The sequence below is a fragment of the Stegodyphus dumicola genome, chromosome 1 (assembly GCF_044657685.1).
Source record: "Stegodyphus dumicola isolate Sdum_Otavi_A_Nest chromosome 1, ASM4465768v1".
NCBI classification, from domain to species: domain Eukaryota; kingdom Metazoa; phylum Arthropoda; class Arachnida; order Araneae; family Eresidae; genus Stegodyphus; species Stegodyphus dumicola.
The window spans coordinates 186,035,841-186,051,684 of NC_140768.1; the positions used below are offsets into that span (position 1 = coordinate 186,035,841).

Genomic DNA, 15,844 nt, shown 5'->3' on the forward strand with positions numbered 1-15,844 from the left:
CAACTAGATGCTAATAGCAACTGAATAATGATGCAACATTAAGAGGCAGTGTGGCATTTTCTAATCAATGCAGAATTCAATCTCTCATCATGTCACCTCCAGGTTTTCATTTAATAACTACCGTTACTGTAGCAGAAATGAGATTTGTTATTGTATAATACTACCATATGCCATTAATTACATCTAAAGGCTGTTTAAACACCACTGCAGTTTTTCCATGTTAATGGCTGGTGTCAAAAAACAGCTTTCTTGCAAGCCACTTTTGGCCAATTTTCAGGAAATTTATCTCACTGATATAGGAGCATCTATGGCTTTCTTCACATTTTGCAAAATATTGATAATAGTGAATGGTGGGGCTGCTTCTGCATAAGCATCGATCAAAGCATTCTAATATTCAGCTAGGTTTATACTGTGTGTGGGGGGGGTAAGGGGACAGTTCTATATTTTCTGTTTTACTGGGCCGAATGACAGAATTCAACTTGCGTTTTTAATGTTTCTAAAGTGTGACTTAGAATATATATTAGATTTCTATATAACATTGTTCTAATGACAAAATTCAACTTGTATTTTTAATGTTTCAAAAGTGTTACTTAGGATATAGATTAGATTTCTATATAGCATTGTTCTAACAGGTATTTCAATACAAAATCGGACGTTTTCTGAAACGACATGCCAAATTTTTTCCATATTCAATTCTGCGACTCGAATTATTCCTAAACACTAAATTTTGTAAAATTTGGTGCGAAATTTCTGGAGAAATTCAAAAATTTAACTTTTACATTATTTTCAGTTTGCACCAAGAATAATTCACTTGGTGAACTTCTTAATTTATAGCAACCTGTTTTGCTTTCTTTTTTTTATTGTACATGAGCGGTAAAAAAGTCATCATTCATACTTTCAAATAATTTTAACAAAGTGCGTAAACCACCTTTAGCGTTATTATCGCTTGTTGTAATAAGTATGCCCAATTTCAAAATGTGCCAATATGTATATTCACGCAAATCTTAGAAAATTTTGAATAACATTTTTTTTTTTTTTTTTTTTCCAGATATGCTTAGAAATATATCTACTTTAAGATGATGGTAAAATTTTTATAGGTTACAATTCAAAATTTTTATTGAAAAATTTAAAAAAAAATATTTAAAAAATACAGATTTTACAAATAAATCATAAAAAATGGGCAAATTTTATTTGGAATGAACCTAAATTTCGAATGGTGAAAGGCTTAATTAAAAAAAAAGAGATGTTTATAAATATATGTCAGATTCAATTAACATTGAGGAGCTAAAATTTTGAGAGCTAATTTTTTAAAAACTACGCATTTTTGTAAAAGTTGCAGTTTGATATAATTTGGTTCTTAGAATTGAAATATGGAAAAAAATTGGCATGTCATTTCAGAAGAAGTCCGATTTTGTGTAAGAACACCTATGTTTAGAATATGGCTGTATATAAATATAATATGTATCATAAGTCGCGTTTTCGAGACATTAAAAATGCAAGTTGAATTTCGTCAATCGGTCCAGTTAGAATGTGCTCTCCCTTTTTTTCCCGCTGTGTATCATAGTGCCATGGTACTCCACCTGTACCATAGTGCACCATAGTAGTATGTGCACCTCGAAGCTCAAGTTTTGAATTTTTAAATTTTTTCAATATTAATTTTATATCTTGTGTGAATTTAATGATATTTTGATTAATAAACTCAGTGGTTTAAAGACAGTGTACAATGTATTCAGTAGAGCGAAAGATTATGTTTCAAATTTAGATAACTTAACAACTTAAAAGTATTGTTCTCAAACTGTAACTTATTTATGTTTCAAATTTAATCTGAAAGCTCGGGAATTTAAAATAAATGTGCTGCTACTCAAAAAGTGTAAGATATTTATGTTTTGAATTTAATCAGAAACATAGAGATTTAAAAGAAATGTGCTTCCACTGCCTAAATTGGAAATATTTAAAATAAATAAAATATTTATTTAAATATTTCCAATTTATTACAAACAAGTAATAAATTGTTTTGTAAATATTTCCATGCACCTGTTTGTTGCCATTCTGCAAAGCATAGGATATTTAATTTTTCTTTCAAGTTGAATCCATGTGTTATTAATAAACTAAGCAATTAAAAAGTAATAAATGTTGTTTTTGATCTCTATTATCATTCATTAGTACAGGTGCAAGTTGAAGCAAGGCTGGCACCAGGGCCGTTCCTAGGCCATTGGCTGCCCACGTACTTTGCTAAGATTGCCACTCCCAAATTAAAAAAAAAATGCTCAATGATTAATAAAATTTTTATTTAATTTTATTAATCACTAAGTACTTACATATGACAAATTGTATAAAAAGTACTTACATATGACAAGTACTTACAATGAATTTCAATAATCCTTGTGTGTTACCAGTAAGTTAAGCTTTATATTTCAATTGTTTAGCTACTTCCAGTTAAGTGAAATGCAAAAGAAAGTTTCTTTGATGTTATAAAAAAAATTGCAAAAATTATTCTTAGTATGTGAATCATATAAAAACAAGGCCGCCTTGATTTGGCTTATGGGTCATTGTTTGAAATTCAATTAGTCACAGTGTACTCTTCTTCCCCAAATGATTTTTGACTAATTTCCCTTCACCCTAAAAATGTTCTGTTTGCTAAAAGTTTATGAAAGGATATTATCATCATTAAAAGTAATTGGCTCTAGTGTAGAATTGGGTGCTCCTTCGATTAGCGACAATTTTTTGTAAAATTTTGGCGATGAAATCGTATTTCTGGTTACCTTGATAGTGTAACTTTGCTTTAGCCTCCTGATTTTTTAAAAATAAAAATAGATTAATGTGTACATGGACAAATTTAAACAGTGTGCAATGCCTAGTTTGTGCAATTCTAGGTTTTTTTTTTTTTTAAGTGAAAACAGATCGATGTGTACATGGACACAGAGTTTATGCAATTTTTTGACTTTTTATTTTGGTTTTGTGTAGCGGCCATCTTGAAATTGTGTCTTCCTGGCGCCAATCTTGGCGTCAAAAAAGAATTGCCGAAAAACAAGGGGCACCCAATTGTAAACTTTTACCAAGTAATTTCTTATGCACACTTAGTGAATGTAATTGTGGTGTTTATTTTCTCTTTTATATAAATCCTAATCATTTGAAAGATTAATGCCTGCTATTGCTGCATGTGTGATTATTTTAAAAACTAATCTAAAATCATCTGCAGCATATTTAGCCTTTTTAATTATAATTATGAGCTAATGCTTTTATATAATTATAGTATGCTAATCAGTTATGTATAATTATCAGTTTTCAGTAATTTAACTATTTGCAGAAAGTTGCTATTTATGTGTGGTGAACACTTAAGCTAGTGCAAGGTTTGTCTGGCGAAAGAGATCTTGTCTCAAATGATGGGTGCCATGTATGCATGATCTCATGCAGAATGTTTCATTGTCACAAATAGTTAATTCAATTCTCGATCTTCTGTGACTGATGTAATGTACTTTTTTTCTGGGGGATGGGGTCTTAATTTTCAGAATATGAATTTTTCATTTTATTTTTTATTATTTTACTCCATCTTCTTTCGTCTAAATAAGAAATAAAAGCGTATATTTCTAAAACATAAGTGAAAGCTCCTCTTTGCTTTCCAAAATGCTGTGGTATAGACTCCTTTTTCCTCTGGGAGTTTTTTCCCATGAGTAATTTTACTGTTATTTCCTGGGTATTTTATGTTCTTTTGCTTTGCAATTTTTTAATGGAATATATTTTCACCTGTGGTATACATTGTTAGACATCAGAACAATGCGTCAAATTGAAAGTAATGTTTCAAAAACGTCTCTTGTCTATTACCAGAATATATTTTTACCACAACATTCAGTTAATAATGAAAGTACAATAAATAGATAATAAACATTTTTGGATTTTATTTATGAATTAAATAATAAAGTCTGCTTTACAATTCAAAAACAGCTCAGTTGATTAGATATACTTATGGGGACTGGTTGTTGCTTATAAATTATGAGAAAAAAATTACAGTGGTAATAAATACTGCAACATACTGTCTACCAGTAAAACACCACATTTCTAACATAACCTTGCGAGTTGAGACCTCTTAAATTTCATTCTTATAGGATGTGCTTTGTTCCATGTATTCATTAACAGTAGAGAGCACTGAGCTGAAACTATCATAACCAATAATGTATATCATAACCAATAATGTACTGCATTAACAACAGTAAAGGGAAACACCATTTTAAATGTTTAAACACAATAAAAATTTTGTTTTACATAAAAACAAAATTTGATTGTCTACATAGTAAATTTTATTTTACAAATATTAAATTGTACTTAGAAATTTAAGACTAGAATAGTTTAATTTTGCTATCTTAATTCTTGTTCTTTTTTTTTTTTTTTTTTTTTTTTTCTAGGGATTCTTTTCAGGTCTTGGCAAAGGTATAGTTGGAACTGTAGCAAAACCTGCAGTTGGGTTTTTGGATTTTGCATCAGGTGCAGCAAGTGCAGTAAGAGACACTAGCAAAGGGAGTACATACACAGCATTGACACGAACCAGGCCTCCACGTAATTGTGTTGGGCCTGGAGGTTTACTTCCAAGATATTCATTCCAGGAAGCACTGGGCCAGGATTTCTTATACAATCTTAATAATAGAGACTATAGCGAACTGTAAGTGCATAAGATTTCAGGTTTTTCATTTTGTAAGTGCATAAGATATCAGGTTTTTCATTTTGCTTGCTTTTAATATTTTTTGTCACGTGTTATGCAGATTATTAAAATTGTTTTTCACCTAAAATTGAGTATTTTGGGGGGATTTTTTTTTATATATTTCATTGAAATAATTAATTTTAAATATATAGGGGCCTGTTTTGCTTTCTTATGAAACATTAAATTTTGACAAAAATGTGTATAGTAATTGTTTTAGATTCAGTTATTTCATTTAGGTATCATACTGTCGGTGAAAGTAAAGTGACATTGTAATTCAAGTAGTAAGGTAGTATTTCTTAAAGATTTGTAATATTGGTTCTACTGTGTTGTAAAACCTGCACTCTGTACCAGATTTTCAGACAGGTACAAAAATGGTATAACTCTAACAAATTCTCACATGGTACAAAAATAATTACATATTTCTTATAAATAATAACAACTATCAAAAGTACACTAAAGCTGCTTCATTCAGTCACTTATAAACACTCACAACTCACAGTTGCTAACAAAATCAAAATAGCTTTAAAATTATTTTTAATTTGTGGGATTAATAATTATTGCCTTAGCCTTGAACATTCACTGACACTGTTCATGTTGCTTTTGTGTAATTTCACCAGGTAGCTCATGGCTATGCTGTGCAGTAAATGAGAAACATGTGTTAAATGCAGAACTGATGCTGCCTTCAGTCTTTAAACCTTTGGTTGGGGAGGGTGGCTGTCCTTTTATTTAAGATTTTTCACTTTCAGCACATTTGAGCATATAATGATCCTTAATCAGTAATAGCTACAAATCCATCTTCAACAAATGACACTTGAAATGCACAAAATGAAGTATAAATTTCAACACCAAGAAAATTTAAGGCTGGGCTTACTTAACAAGCATACAGGTGCGATATTATTTTTATAATTTTTTTAACTAAAAACTCTAGAAATTGAATATTATGATCCTAGAGACAAATAATATATGAATTAAAAAAATCTACTCTTGCCCATTGTTCTGTAGGTGGTGGTCGCATTGTGAAACCACCGCATGTCTAGGACTTTGAAACTTACTGATGTAGTAGGGGAAAAAAATTTACCATTTTCCGCACGCGTTTCCAATAAATGACGAAATTTACAGATTTAAAAAAAATTGTTTGTAAGAATTGCATTATATATAATTTTTTTACATTATTTTACAAAGTAAATCGTCAGAAAAAATTTAAAAATAAACATTTATATAATTTTTCTATAGCAGTGAAAATATAAGTACCTACATAATAAGGACATTTGGATAAATGGATTTAAAACCTCAATAAAATAAGGATAAAAAAGAACTCCGTTTTTTTTTTTTTTTTTTTTTTTTAATTTCAAAGAACAAATTTTTTTGTGACACTGTTCAAAGCATGTTTTGTCTTTTTGGCACATGCATAGACCCACACTGCACATTTCGCACATACATCTTGTTCTACGAGGTTTCTTCCTTGTACTACAAAATGTACACTGCCTGGATTTAAATTTCACTATATGTCCAGCATTATATAGTTTTTCATCTGGCACATGAAATTTATGTTTTTTTATGTTAATAGGGAAGGGATCGGTCTTTTTGGCTTTGTACGGATCGCTCGTTTCCCATTCATACTTGTTGTATTCGTATTTCGTCCCAAAATATTCAGAAAATATTTTTAATTTAAATAAAACTTTTACGCAATTTCTATTTTTAATTATAGCAAAGTATATTTATATTAAATTTAAACCACATGAAATAATTTATAAAATCGCAATACTAGCTTGGGGAGCAAGTGTGTTGATGTCAGAGAAAGGTATTTGGAAAAGAAAGACCTTTTTACTGGGCAGGTGCATCTATTGTTTAGTAATAAAATAACTCTGTGGTTTCAAAGCTCTTTATCTATATCCGGGTAAAAATAAACATTCCTATTTGAAAAGCAAGCGAATGCCATTGAGAAGCAGCCAGTGGTTTCAAGGCACGGCCAACGAGCCTCTAGAGGATTGTAAACACAATGCTCTAGTGGCGCAGTGGTCGCGCCCTGAAACCACATAGCAAATGCCATACATATAGAGGTTTTTTATGTATATGCAGTTTAATTACTGCAAGTTTTATTGCTTATGATAGAAATCATGATGTGCGATGACTAACTTTTGAAATTTAAAGTTGTTTATATTGATAAAAGGAAGTTATTTTGTCTCATCGAAAACGAATTTTAAAAGGCATCCGATCTGAAGTATTAATACATTAAACATATATGATTCTACAGTCATTTTGTGTTATTTAGATGTAAAAGATCAGTAATTAATTCATTTTCATTCAAAATTTTTGGAAAAAAGAGGAGAAAAAAAAATTCGGAAAATGGTGGTTTCAGGGCGCGACTACCGCGCGTCAGAGGGTTAAGATTCAGAACAGAATATGTAGAAGATACATATTTGGAGTGCAAAGAATGAAGTCTAAACTTAAAATATACCACTGTGCCTTCAAAAAAAGGGCACTGTTTGTTTAAAAAATTTCCATTTTATTTATTTGGCTTATTTGAAATATTTTCAACTGAAATAAACCAGAACATAAAACATTAGAGAGGAATTTCTTATGAATGTGTACATATCAGAAAGTAGGGGGATAAATAAAAGCAGCACAAAGGAAAAAAAAATCTGAAAGGTTTCAGATTTTAAATTGCATCCAAAGGGGCATTTTTTAAACATTTTGTGTGTTACCTTTCTTTATTAAATATCACGTTCTTTACACTTAACCTTTTCGCGACGGCGCACCTTTGTTTAAGACGCTTGTGCGGGACAGAAGGGAATCGAATGCAGTCACCGTACAGGACAGAGGTTTTGCATCGCTAAGCGTAATTTTATAAAAAAAATCAGGAAAACAAAAGTTTCACTTCTAGCCTCGTAAATTTTGGTATCATTTTAGATTATTACTTGAGCTCTTCTATATGTTAAAATTAGCACATAACGTTTTTTTCTTTATTTTACATGAAAATATACTTAAAAATTTCCTTATCTTGTAAAATAATTTCCGGAAGCGCTATTCAAATTTTTCCAAAGTTTTAATTGATAAAATCCATCAATACAGTCTAAAATTAATAAAACAACACAATAAAGCCTATTTACAGTAAAAAGTAACAAAATTTAAAATGAAGACTGAGTGTGGTAAATCTCGAAGCACAGAGAAGTATTACTTTCTAACTCTTAGAAAAAGTATCACTTTTTAAATCTTTAGAAAAAGAATCAAAACTCTTATCTGCATTAGTTAAATGGTTCATTAACCATACGAGGGTATTCTTCCTTTGATAAATAGTGCCTTCGCGCCATATTAGACAAGAGGTGAGACTTCCAGAAATAAAAAGAGGAAAAACGGGAATATAGGAATATATCTGAAGTCAATGCAAAACTGACTGGGCTGTCTAGTAACCCTGAAAGACCATATATAGTAGAGGAAAAACAGAATTAAAAAAGGAATCGGATATAAATCAGACATGTGTGAATATTTACATTAGCACACGGCAATTTAAAGAGCCAACCTCTGTTTACAATTCGCTCTCCCCCTCGCAACAGTTGATAAGTAAAATACCAAAGTCAGACAGAATATATCAAACTCAAGGTCAGGAACCTAAAACTGTGTTCATTTCAAAAGTACTGGACATAGAATGCCATCTAGTGGCCTTCAGGAAAACGTTCCAGCTTAAAATGCGTATACGCATCACCCGTCCTCTGAATGCAATCTCTAGCGATGCGTGGATGGGATGCCCGGCTGTAAGAGACGTTCTTAGGGAATGTGTATATGGGACGCCCGTCCTGAAAGGGTTAAACAAACTATTTAACTTTTGTTACTTTTATTATAAACTTTTGTTAATCAAGAATCATATTATGTAAAATGTTGAGCTTTTAAAATTGGAATTATAAGGAAAAAGTTATTTTGAAGGTAGGGTCTGATTATTGTGATCAAGGATGTAAGATTTTATTTTTCACTATAATACTTCTTCACTTCATCTTATAATTCCTATAATTTTGTTTGTTACTATTCACAAAGTATGTTAGAAGCCCTTGAAAGAATCCTGTGTCTAAGGCCTAGATTGCCTGAGCCCTATTAACTTCTTTTCTTTCTAGATAAATCACCATGCAAATGTTATTTATTTGTATTAATAATTTGCTTTTATTTCTCATGTGCACTTATTATTTATATGTATTAAAATTAGTTTTTGTAAGTTTTCTGGCAATATGAAGGAAGGCAAATGCATGCATTATAATTTTCAGGTCTTGGGATTATAAACTCAAGTCTCAAGTCTCTTTATCACTCATTCAGACTAAGAAGACAAACTATGTCATTAATTTCTTTACAATGAAAGTTTTAACTTCGGCTGATAGATAACATAGAATTGCATTGAAAAGTACTTTTTAATTTTTAAAAATATTCTTTTTTTGTCTTTCATCTGGATTATATGCCCAATGGTGGATCAAAAATTAACACAAACGTCCCTCCCAAAAATTTTTTCAGTAGAAGGTAAATATATGTATGCGAGTATGTGCATGTTGAAATTGAGTGCTTTTGTTATATCTCTTTATAACATAAAATTCACTTTTTCTGATCAAATCTGCCAATTAGGACACACCGGAATTTATGAAGGATTGATTGTCCAAGCTTTCTGCAAACAGAAATCTTTTATACCCTCCCCCTTCACACACACACCATTCAAATGAAAATTGTCTACTCGCACTTTTTTAAATTTCACGCTGCCAAATGTATGATTTTACTTTTTCTTAAAAGGCATAGTTTGGGCATAAAACTATGCTCTTCAAAATTTGATGGCTCTATGTAATGTCATTTTTTCACAGTCTGAGGAACATGCATACATACATGCAGATTATTCACTATTTAATGTCTTTAAAAATAGTACAGGGGAAAATATTTTGTGGCACCAATTTGAAAAGTGATTTGCCATTTAAACCGATGAAAAAAAACCGATGGAAAATCAGTTTTGAGACTAGGGGCTGATAAATGGTATATTACTAAGTTTATTTACACAATAGTATGTACACTGCTCAAAAAAAAAAAAAAAAAAAAAAAAAAAAAAGGACAGTGCTATATCTCCCGTTCTACTGGGCCGATTGACAAAATTCAAACTGCGTTCTTCATGTCTCGAAAGCACGACTTAGGATATATATTAGATCTATATATAGCACTATTCTAACATAGGTATTTTGACACAAAATCGGACTTTTTCTGAAATAACATACCAATTTTTTTCCATATTTTGATTCTACGGTTCAAATTATGCCAGAATACCAAGTTTTGTAAAAATCGTAGGAGTAGTTTTTAAAATATTAGCTCTCAAAATTTTAGCTCCTCAATGTTAATTGAATTTGGCAAATATTTATTAATATCTCTTTTTTATTAAATTTTTTTGATTTTTTTCTCTCACATTTCGAAATTTATGTTCATTCCAAATAAAATTTACCCATTTTTTGTGTTTTATTTTTTAAATTTCTATTTTTAAATAATTTTTATAAATTTTTCGAAAAAACTTTTGAATTATGACCTATAAAATTTTTACCATCATCATAAAGTAGGTGTATTTTTAAGCATATCTGCAAAAAATTAGACTTTTTTTATTCAAAATTTTCTAAGATACACACGAATTTACATATTTTCGCGTTTTGAAATTTGGCATCTTTTTTTTTGAGCGATAATAACGCCAAATGTGGTCTATGGATTTTTGTTACACTGAATTGCCACAGCTATTTTTAACCTTAAATTTCAAGTCAAATTTTACGAAGAATTAATTATATGAAATTTTTTCCCACAATAAGGCGTAATAAATATTTATTAATACTATATGAAAATCTATTTTTTAAAATTATAGATGATATTATTCAAATTTTTAACAATTTTTTTTTAATTTCTCTCTTTCTTCCTTTTTTTTTTTTAAAAAAATAAGAGTACATTTTTCTAAGAGTAAATTTTTACCTTCGGCGTTTTATCGTCTGCTACTTTACTTCGTTTAAATCGAATTGTCTAAAACTGAGAATTTTCTTTTAATGTTTATTTGAATTTTATGAAAATATTTTATGACATTAAATGCATAATTTATTTCTAAACAAACTGTTGCTTTTGAAGTGCCTAAAAGAGCGGCAGATACTATCACCCATATTTTTAAAGCACAGTATATTTTTATAGAAACATAAGATTTAGAATAATCACTTATATAAGTCAAATTATGATATAAAAATACAACCCTCTAGAGACTGAATTAGTGGAAGTTCAATGGTTATGTAGAAATGATCTGCAGCTACTTAATGGCTGGTTAAGTCAGCAGCTTCTGTGGACAAGTAAGAATAATTGTATAAACGACACACAACATTCTGGATTCAATTAACAACGAGGATACGATGTTTATTAAATGAATTTAAGAAGTTTTAACACTTAAAAAATCAACTCATTTTTTATCCTAAAATGTATTTTTGTGCGTAGCGTATTTTCATTATATCCTTAAAATTCTAATTTAGAATATAATTGTCAAGAACTGAATCCTAATCATCAGTAATATAATAAGTAATTATTATGGTTATTAATAAATCCTTCTTATAAAGTAATTGCAAATATTTCAAAAAACTTTCTGTCTGAATGCAAATATTTCTCTATGCAAAATTTTTTATTTTATAATTATCAAGATTGCACATGATATTATTTATTTGCACTTCAATTTTTACCGTCAGCTCTAGTAGAAATTACAAATCAATTATATTAATTAAGGATTGGATTGGATTATTTAATTATGGCAAAGCACACGAGGGCTATCTGCCTAAAGGGAGGGATGCCTTCGTGGAGGACTTTCTAAGGTAAACTGGCTCGTATACACGTTACACATGGGGAAAACCGCTAAAACGCCCATGCAGCCAGCCCGTTCGCGGGATTCAAACTTCCGACCGAACTACCAGTGCTCAGCGTCTTTACCGCTCGGCCGCTGGTGGACTATTTAATTAAGGAATGACCATCTAAATTTAGAAACAGCGTACCATAACAGCAATTCAATTATTGGTGCCATACCTTTCATGTTACTCCCGATTGGCAAGCTACATGATTTTTAATGAGTATTCGGGTTTTGTTAGTAACTTCATTTGGAAATCGCGCTTAAACTAAGTTAGTTGGTTATTTGAACATAGAAAGAACATGGGAGCTATTTGGTTAAGATGCTTTCATAGAGAACCTTTGTAAAGAGAACTTAGAAAACTACAAAAACCAACCATGCAGCCTGGGTTAGACTTCGCAACAAACAATTAGTATTTAACAATCTTCAAATGTTAGGCAACTGATGAGGCTCCAATTTAATATTTTATTTGTAAATATTTAAAATATTGTTGTATTCTTAGACACAAAAAGCAGAATTTAAGTTTTGTTAACTCGTTAGTAAACTACCAAGCCGTAGTGCAAATGAATATTCAATTTCTTTTGCAATAATTGTATTCACTTAATATTCTTGGAATATGAGCTATAGAAGGAACGTTCTCGGAAGATTAAAGAAGTGTTTAAATCCAGTCATATAAGGTTTGTCTTACAAGCTCAGGATCAAAACGATTCTGCTATTGCCAGTTGACTTGTAAATGGCTGTGAATTAAGCAGATGACTTTTAATCTTACGTTTTCAGTCAGACAAGGTATTCCAAATGTTTTGTATTGCATGATAATGCATCTTTTCATTATTCAATAACCAGTCGGAGAACCGCTTGTGTTCCGAAAATAAGTATGTTTATTCAATCGTCCTGCATGTTCTTCAAATTTGTCTTCTTGTGATTTTTTTTCTTTCACAAAAACTAAAGTTTCCTCTCAAAGGAAAGTTTTTTGATATTGAAGAGACAAAAGGAGTATGACATCTACTTTTAGAGGCATGTCAAAAACAGATCTCTACAAGCTTTCTCTTCCATTACATGTTGTGCAGTCAGACAAAAAGTTGCATCAGCGTAAATTCTATAATATATTTTTATTACACTCTGATTACTTTGCTAACATACAGTGAATATATACTAAATCTTTTACTTCAGCTTAAGTAATTCGAAATTTTTGACGAAATTGTTGTAGGAACTAGGACTTAGAAGATAAGTCAAATTAAATATTTCGATAACCCAATAAATTCAAGGTTGAATTTCAATATTTTATTTTCGAAGGGAGGGGAATTGTTTTCAGTTTTGGTCCATTATCCTAAGTATATTTGCTTCGATTCTTTATTTTTCCATAAAAGCGAAAAATTTACGCATGGTATACATATAACGCATAGCTTCAAATTAAAATTTAATAATTTACAGAGTGGTTATATTTAAAGTTACACATTGAAACGGTCATAAAAGTGTAGTGAGAAATTTGTCCGTGAAAACCACGAATTAGCGATTAGAAAATGTGAGATCCCAAATCACTCGCACAAGTGCGTACAATCTGGAAATCGTTTTCTTACAGATCGTTAATTTGTAATTTTTTAAGCCTGAATTCGGCCCTAAAACATGAAGATACTGATTCAAAACGCTTTTAATCGATTTGGGCCAAAGAAATCCCTCATGTTATCTATCTAGTCCCATTGCATTCGATTGCATAGCAGTCATTCCACAGCATTTTAGATACTACTATTTTTATGCAGGGCTGGGCCCCACCTCACGTGTGTCGCACAGTTACTTAGGCAACATTTCACGAATGAACATCTTATAGGCCAACACTTCCCCTCTTCCCACCAGTCCTCAACCTCTGTGACTTTTAGCTATGGGGTTTTCTCAAAAGCACTGTTTATGGTGATAATCTAAACAGTTTGGCAGAAATGAAAAATGTGATACACTGACATGTCCGTAACATTCCTCCTGGTATGCTAAGAGGAGAATGTAGTAACAGGATTTAACTTGCTTTCGGAAAATGCTGGACGCTACATTGAACATGCTTTGTAACACGTTTCGGAAAATATTAAACACATTTTAAACAGATGTTTTTATGTCTTATTTCATTTAACAATCTTGTATACAGCGACATTTTTTCCCTGGTGTTGAGTTTTTGAACTCTTTTTTTTTTTTTTTCCACGGAAAATAAATTCCCATAACCTCCTTTACACGATTCCCAAGTTTGATAACATTTGGTACGGTAGTTTTCCTTTTATGACCATTTCAAATTTAACTTTAATTATAAACACCATGTAAATTAAACTTTAAAAGTTTGACAGTTTGGTTGAAGTCCCAGCTGTAAAAATATATATATAAATATAATCTTTTATATTAATCCTCTTAGAAAGAATGTTTTAAGAAGCTAATTTTTCTCTCGCATTGTAGATTGTATAAAAAATTATCTTTAATATGATTTAGATTGTTTCAGCCGATAAAAGAATCGAGTCACTCGGTGGTACAGAATAAACCCTGCTGGACTATTTTATTTCTTTGTCATTTAGCAAAAATCTTTTAATTAAAATATTTATCCTTTGGACTTCGCTTTAAACTTTATTTATAGTTAAAATGACTAGAAAATGAAAAGCTGTCTTCAGCTGAAATGCAATTCATGTAATTGATATTTTAAAAAATTGACAAGAATGCAAAATTTATGGAAGTCTAGCAATCGAAAAATCTTAATTTTCTTGTGTGTGCACTGAAAATAACTGTAGAAGGAAAGAAGAAAATTAGAGAGAAAAGTAAGCAAAAATTTGCAGGGAAATTTTGCTGTCAGACATACCAAGATGTTTCAAAAAGTTGGACGCTTTTGAATATACTTTCAGGATATTTCAAAGAATTTATGTGTTCAAAGAAAAAACATTTGGACGTGTACACCAGCAAATACCATCAATTGAGCTTGTGGTTAACAAAAAGACAAAAACAATGTCATTGCAGATTAAAGTGAAGAGCGACTGGTTTTAGACTATATGGTTGTATAAATTTAAATTACGTTATAGAACATCATATCGTATCATAAATAGAGAATCCCATGATTTTTTCATTCGAATTATTTGAAGATTCAGGAGTTTATCCAGTGATGTATGTGGATGTCACCTAAAGATGTTTTTTTTTTCCTCCTGATGAAACAGCAACCGAGCGGTAAAGTCGTTGAACGCTGGTAATTCGGTCCGAATTCCGTGAATGGGCTGGCTGCGTGGGCATTTTCGTGGTTTTCCCCATGTGTAACGTGCATGCGAGCCAGTTTCCCTTAGAAAGTCCTCCACGAAGGCATCCCTCCCCTTAGGCAGATAGCCCTAGTGTGCTTTGTCATAATTAAATTAACCAAAACCTCTTGATGAAACCAGTCTTTAATTTCATCTCATACCTTCAAAATGTTTAGTCTCTAAAGACTGATAAAGGCTCTGACCAAATATTGATGAAATGGATTGAATTGGATTATTAAGTTACGCCAAAGCAGGGCTATCTGCTTAAAAGGATGGATGCCTTCATAAAAAACCTTCTAAGGGAAACCAGCTGGCATACACGGTACACATAAGAAAATACACGAAAACGCCCATGCAACCAGCCGTTTACCGGGATTCGAACCCCGGAGCGAACTACCAGGTTTCAGCGACTTAACCGCTCAGCCGTTTGTGGGCCTTTATGAAATGGAAGGCGATAACTTTATTTAAAATGATTGTCAGAAATATCAAGATATTTCGAAAATTTGGATACTTTTTAATATACTTGCGGAATGCCTAAAGAAAAAGAGCAAGAATAAAGTAGAATGCCTGAAGAAAAAGAGTAGAAAAAATAAATTTTTGGGTAAAATTTAGTATTTGTATTTTTTTTTAAATTTAAAACCTTTTAATCTTATGATATTTGATTCTTACGATTTCAAAAATAAAATATTTGACTAAAATATGAATAACATTTAAGAAGCCAAATGTAGGATAAAATTGTGTAAAGCAATGGGCACAATGATAAAACTGTTTAAAGCAGTGTATGCAAGTCATCCTAAGTTAAAATGTCGCATTCCTAAGTTAAATGTCTCTCTTATTTATATATATATCTTTTCTGAACGGAACATTGAAAGGCGTGTTAACTGTGCTTTACTGTATTTTCTCTTTTAATATATGCAGTTTTCAAACGCATCGTAGTCTGGGTTACAAAGTATTCCTCCGAAAGAAACGCATTTCAAATAAATAAAATCACATTCTGGAAAATTTATATTAATAAATATATTAAAAGTGCTCAATTTG

At 30.9% G+C, this 15,844-nt stretch overlaps 1 protein-coding gene across 1 annotated transcript in view; it reads left to right on the top strand.

Annotated features, from left to right (window-relative positions):
- Vps13D (vacuolar protein sorting 13D) overlaps nucleotides 1-15,844 on the top strand; it is a 131,022-nt gene that overhangs the window by 107,344 nt on the left and 7,834 nt on the right. The window contains exon 30 of the mRNA XM_085823754.1: nucleotides 4,401-4,654. Coding sequence (XP_085679880.1) covers nucleotides 4,401-4,654 — 254 coding nt within the window. The remainder of the gene's footprint in view (nucleotides 1-4,400; nucleotides 4,655-15,844) is intronic.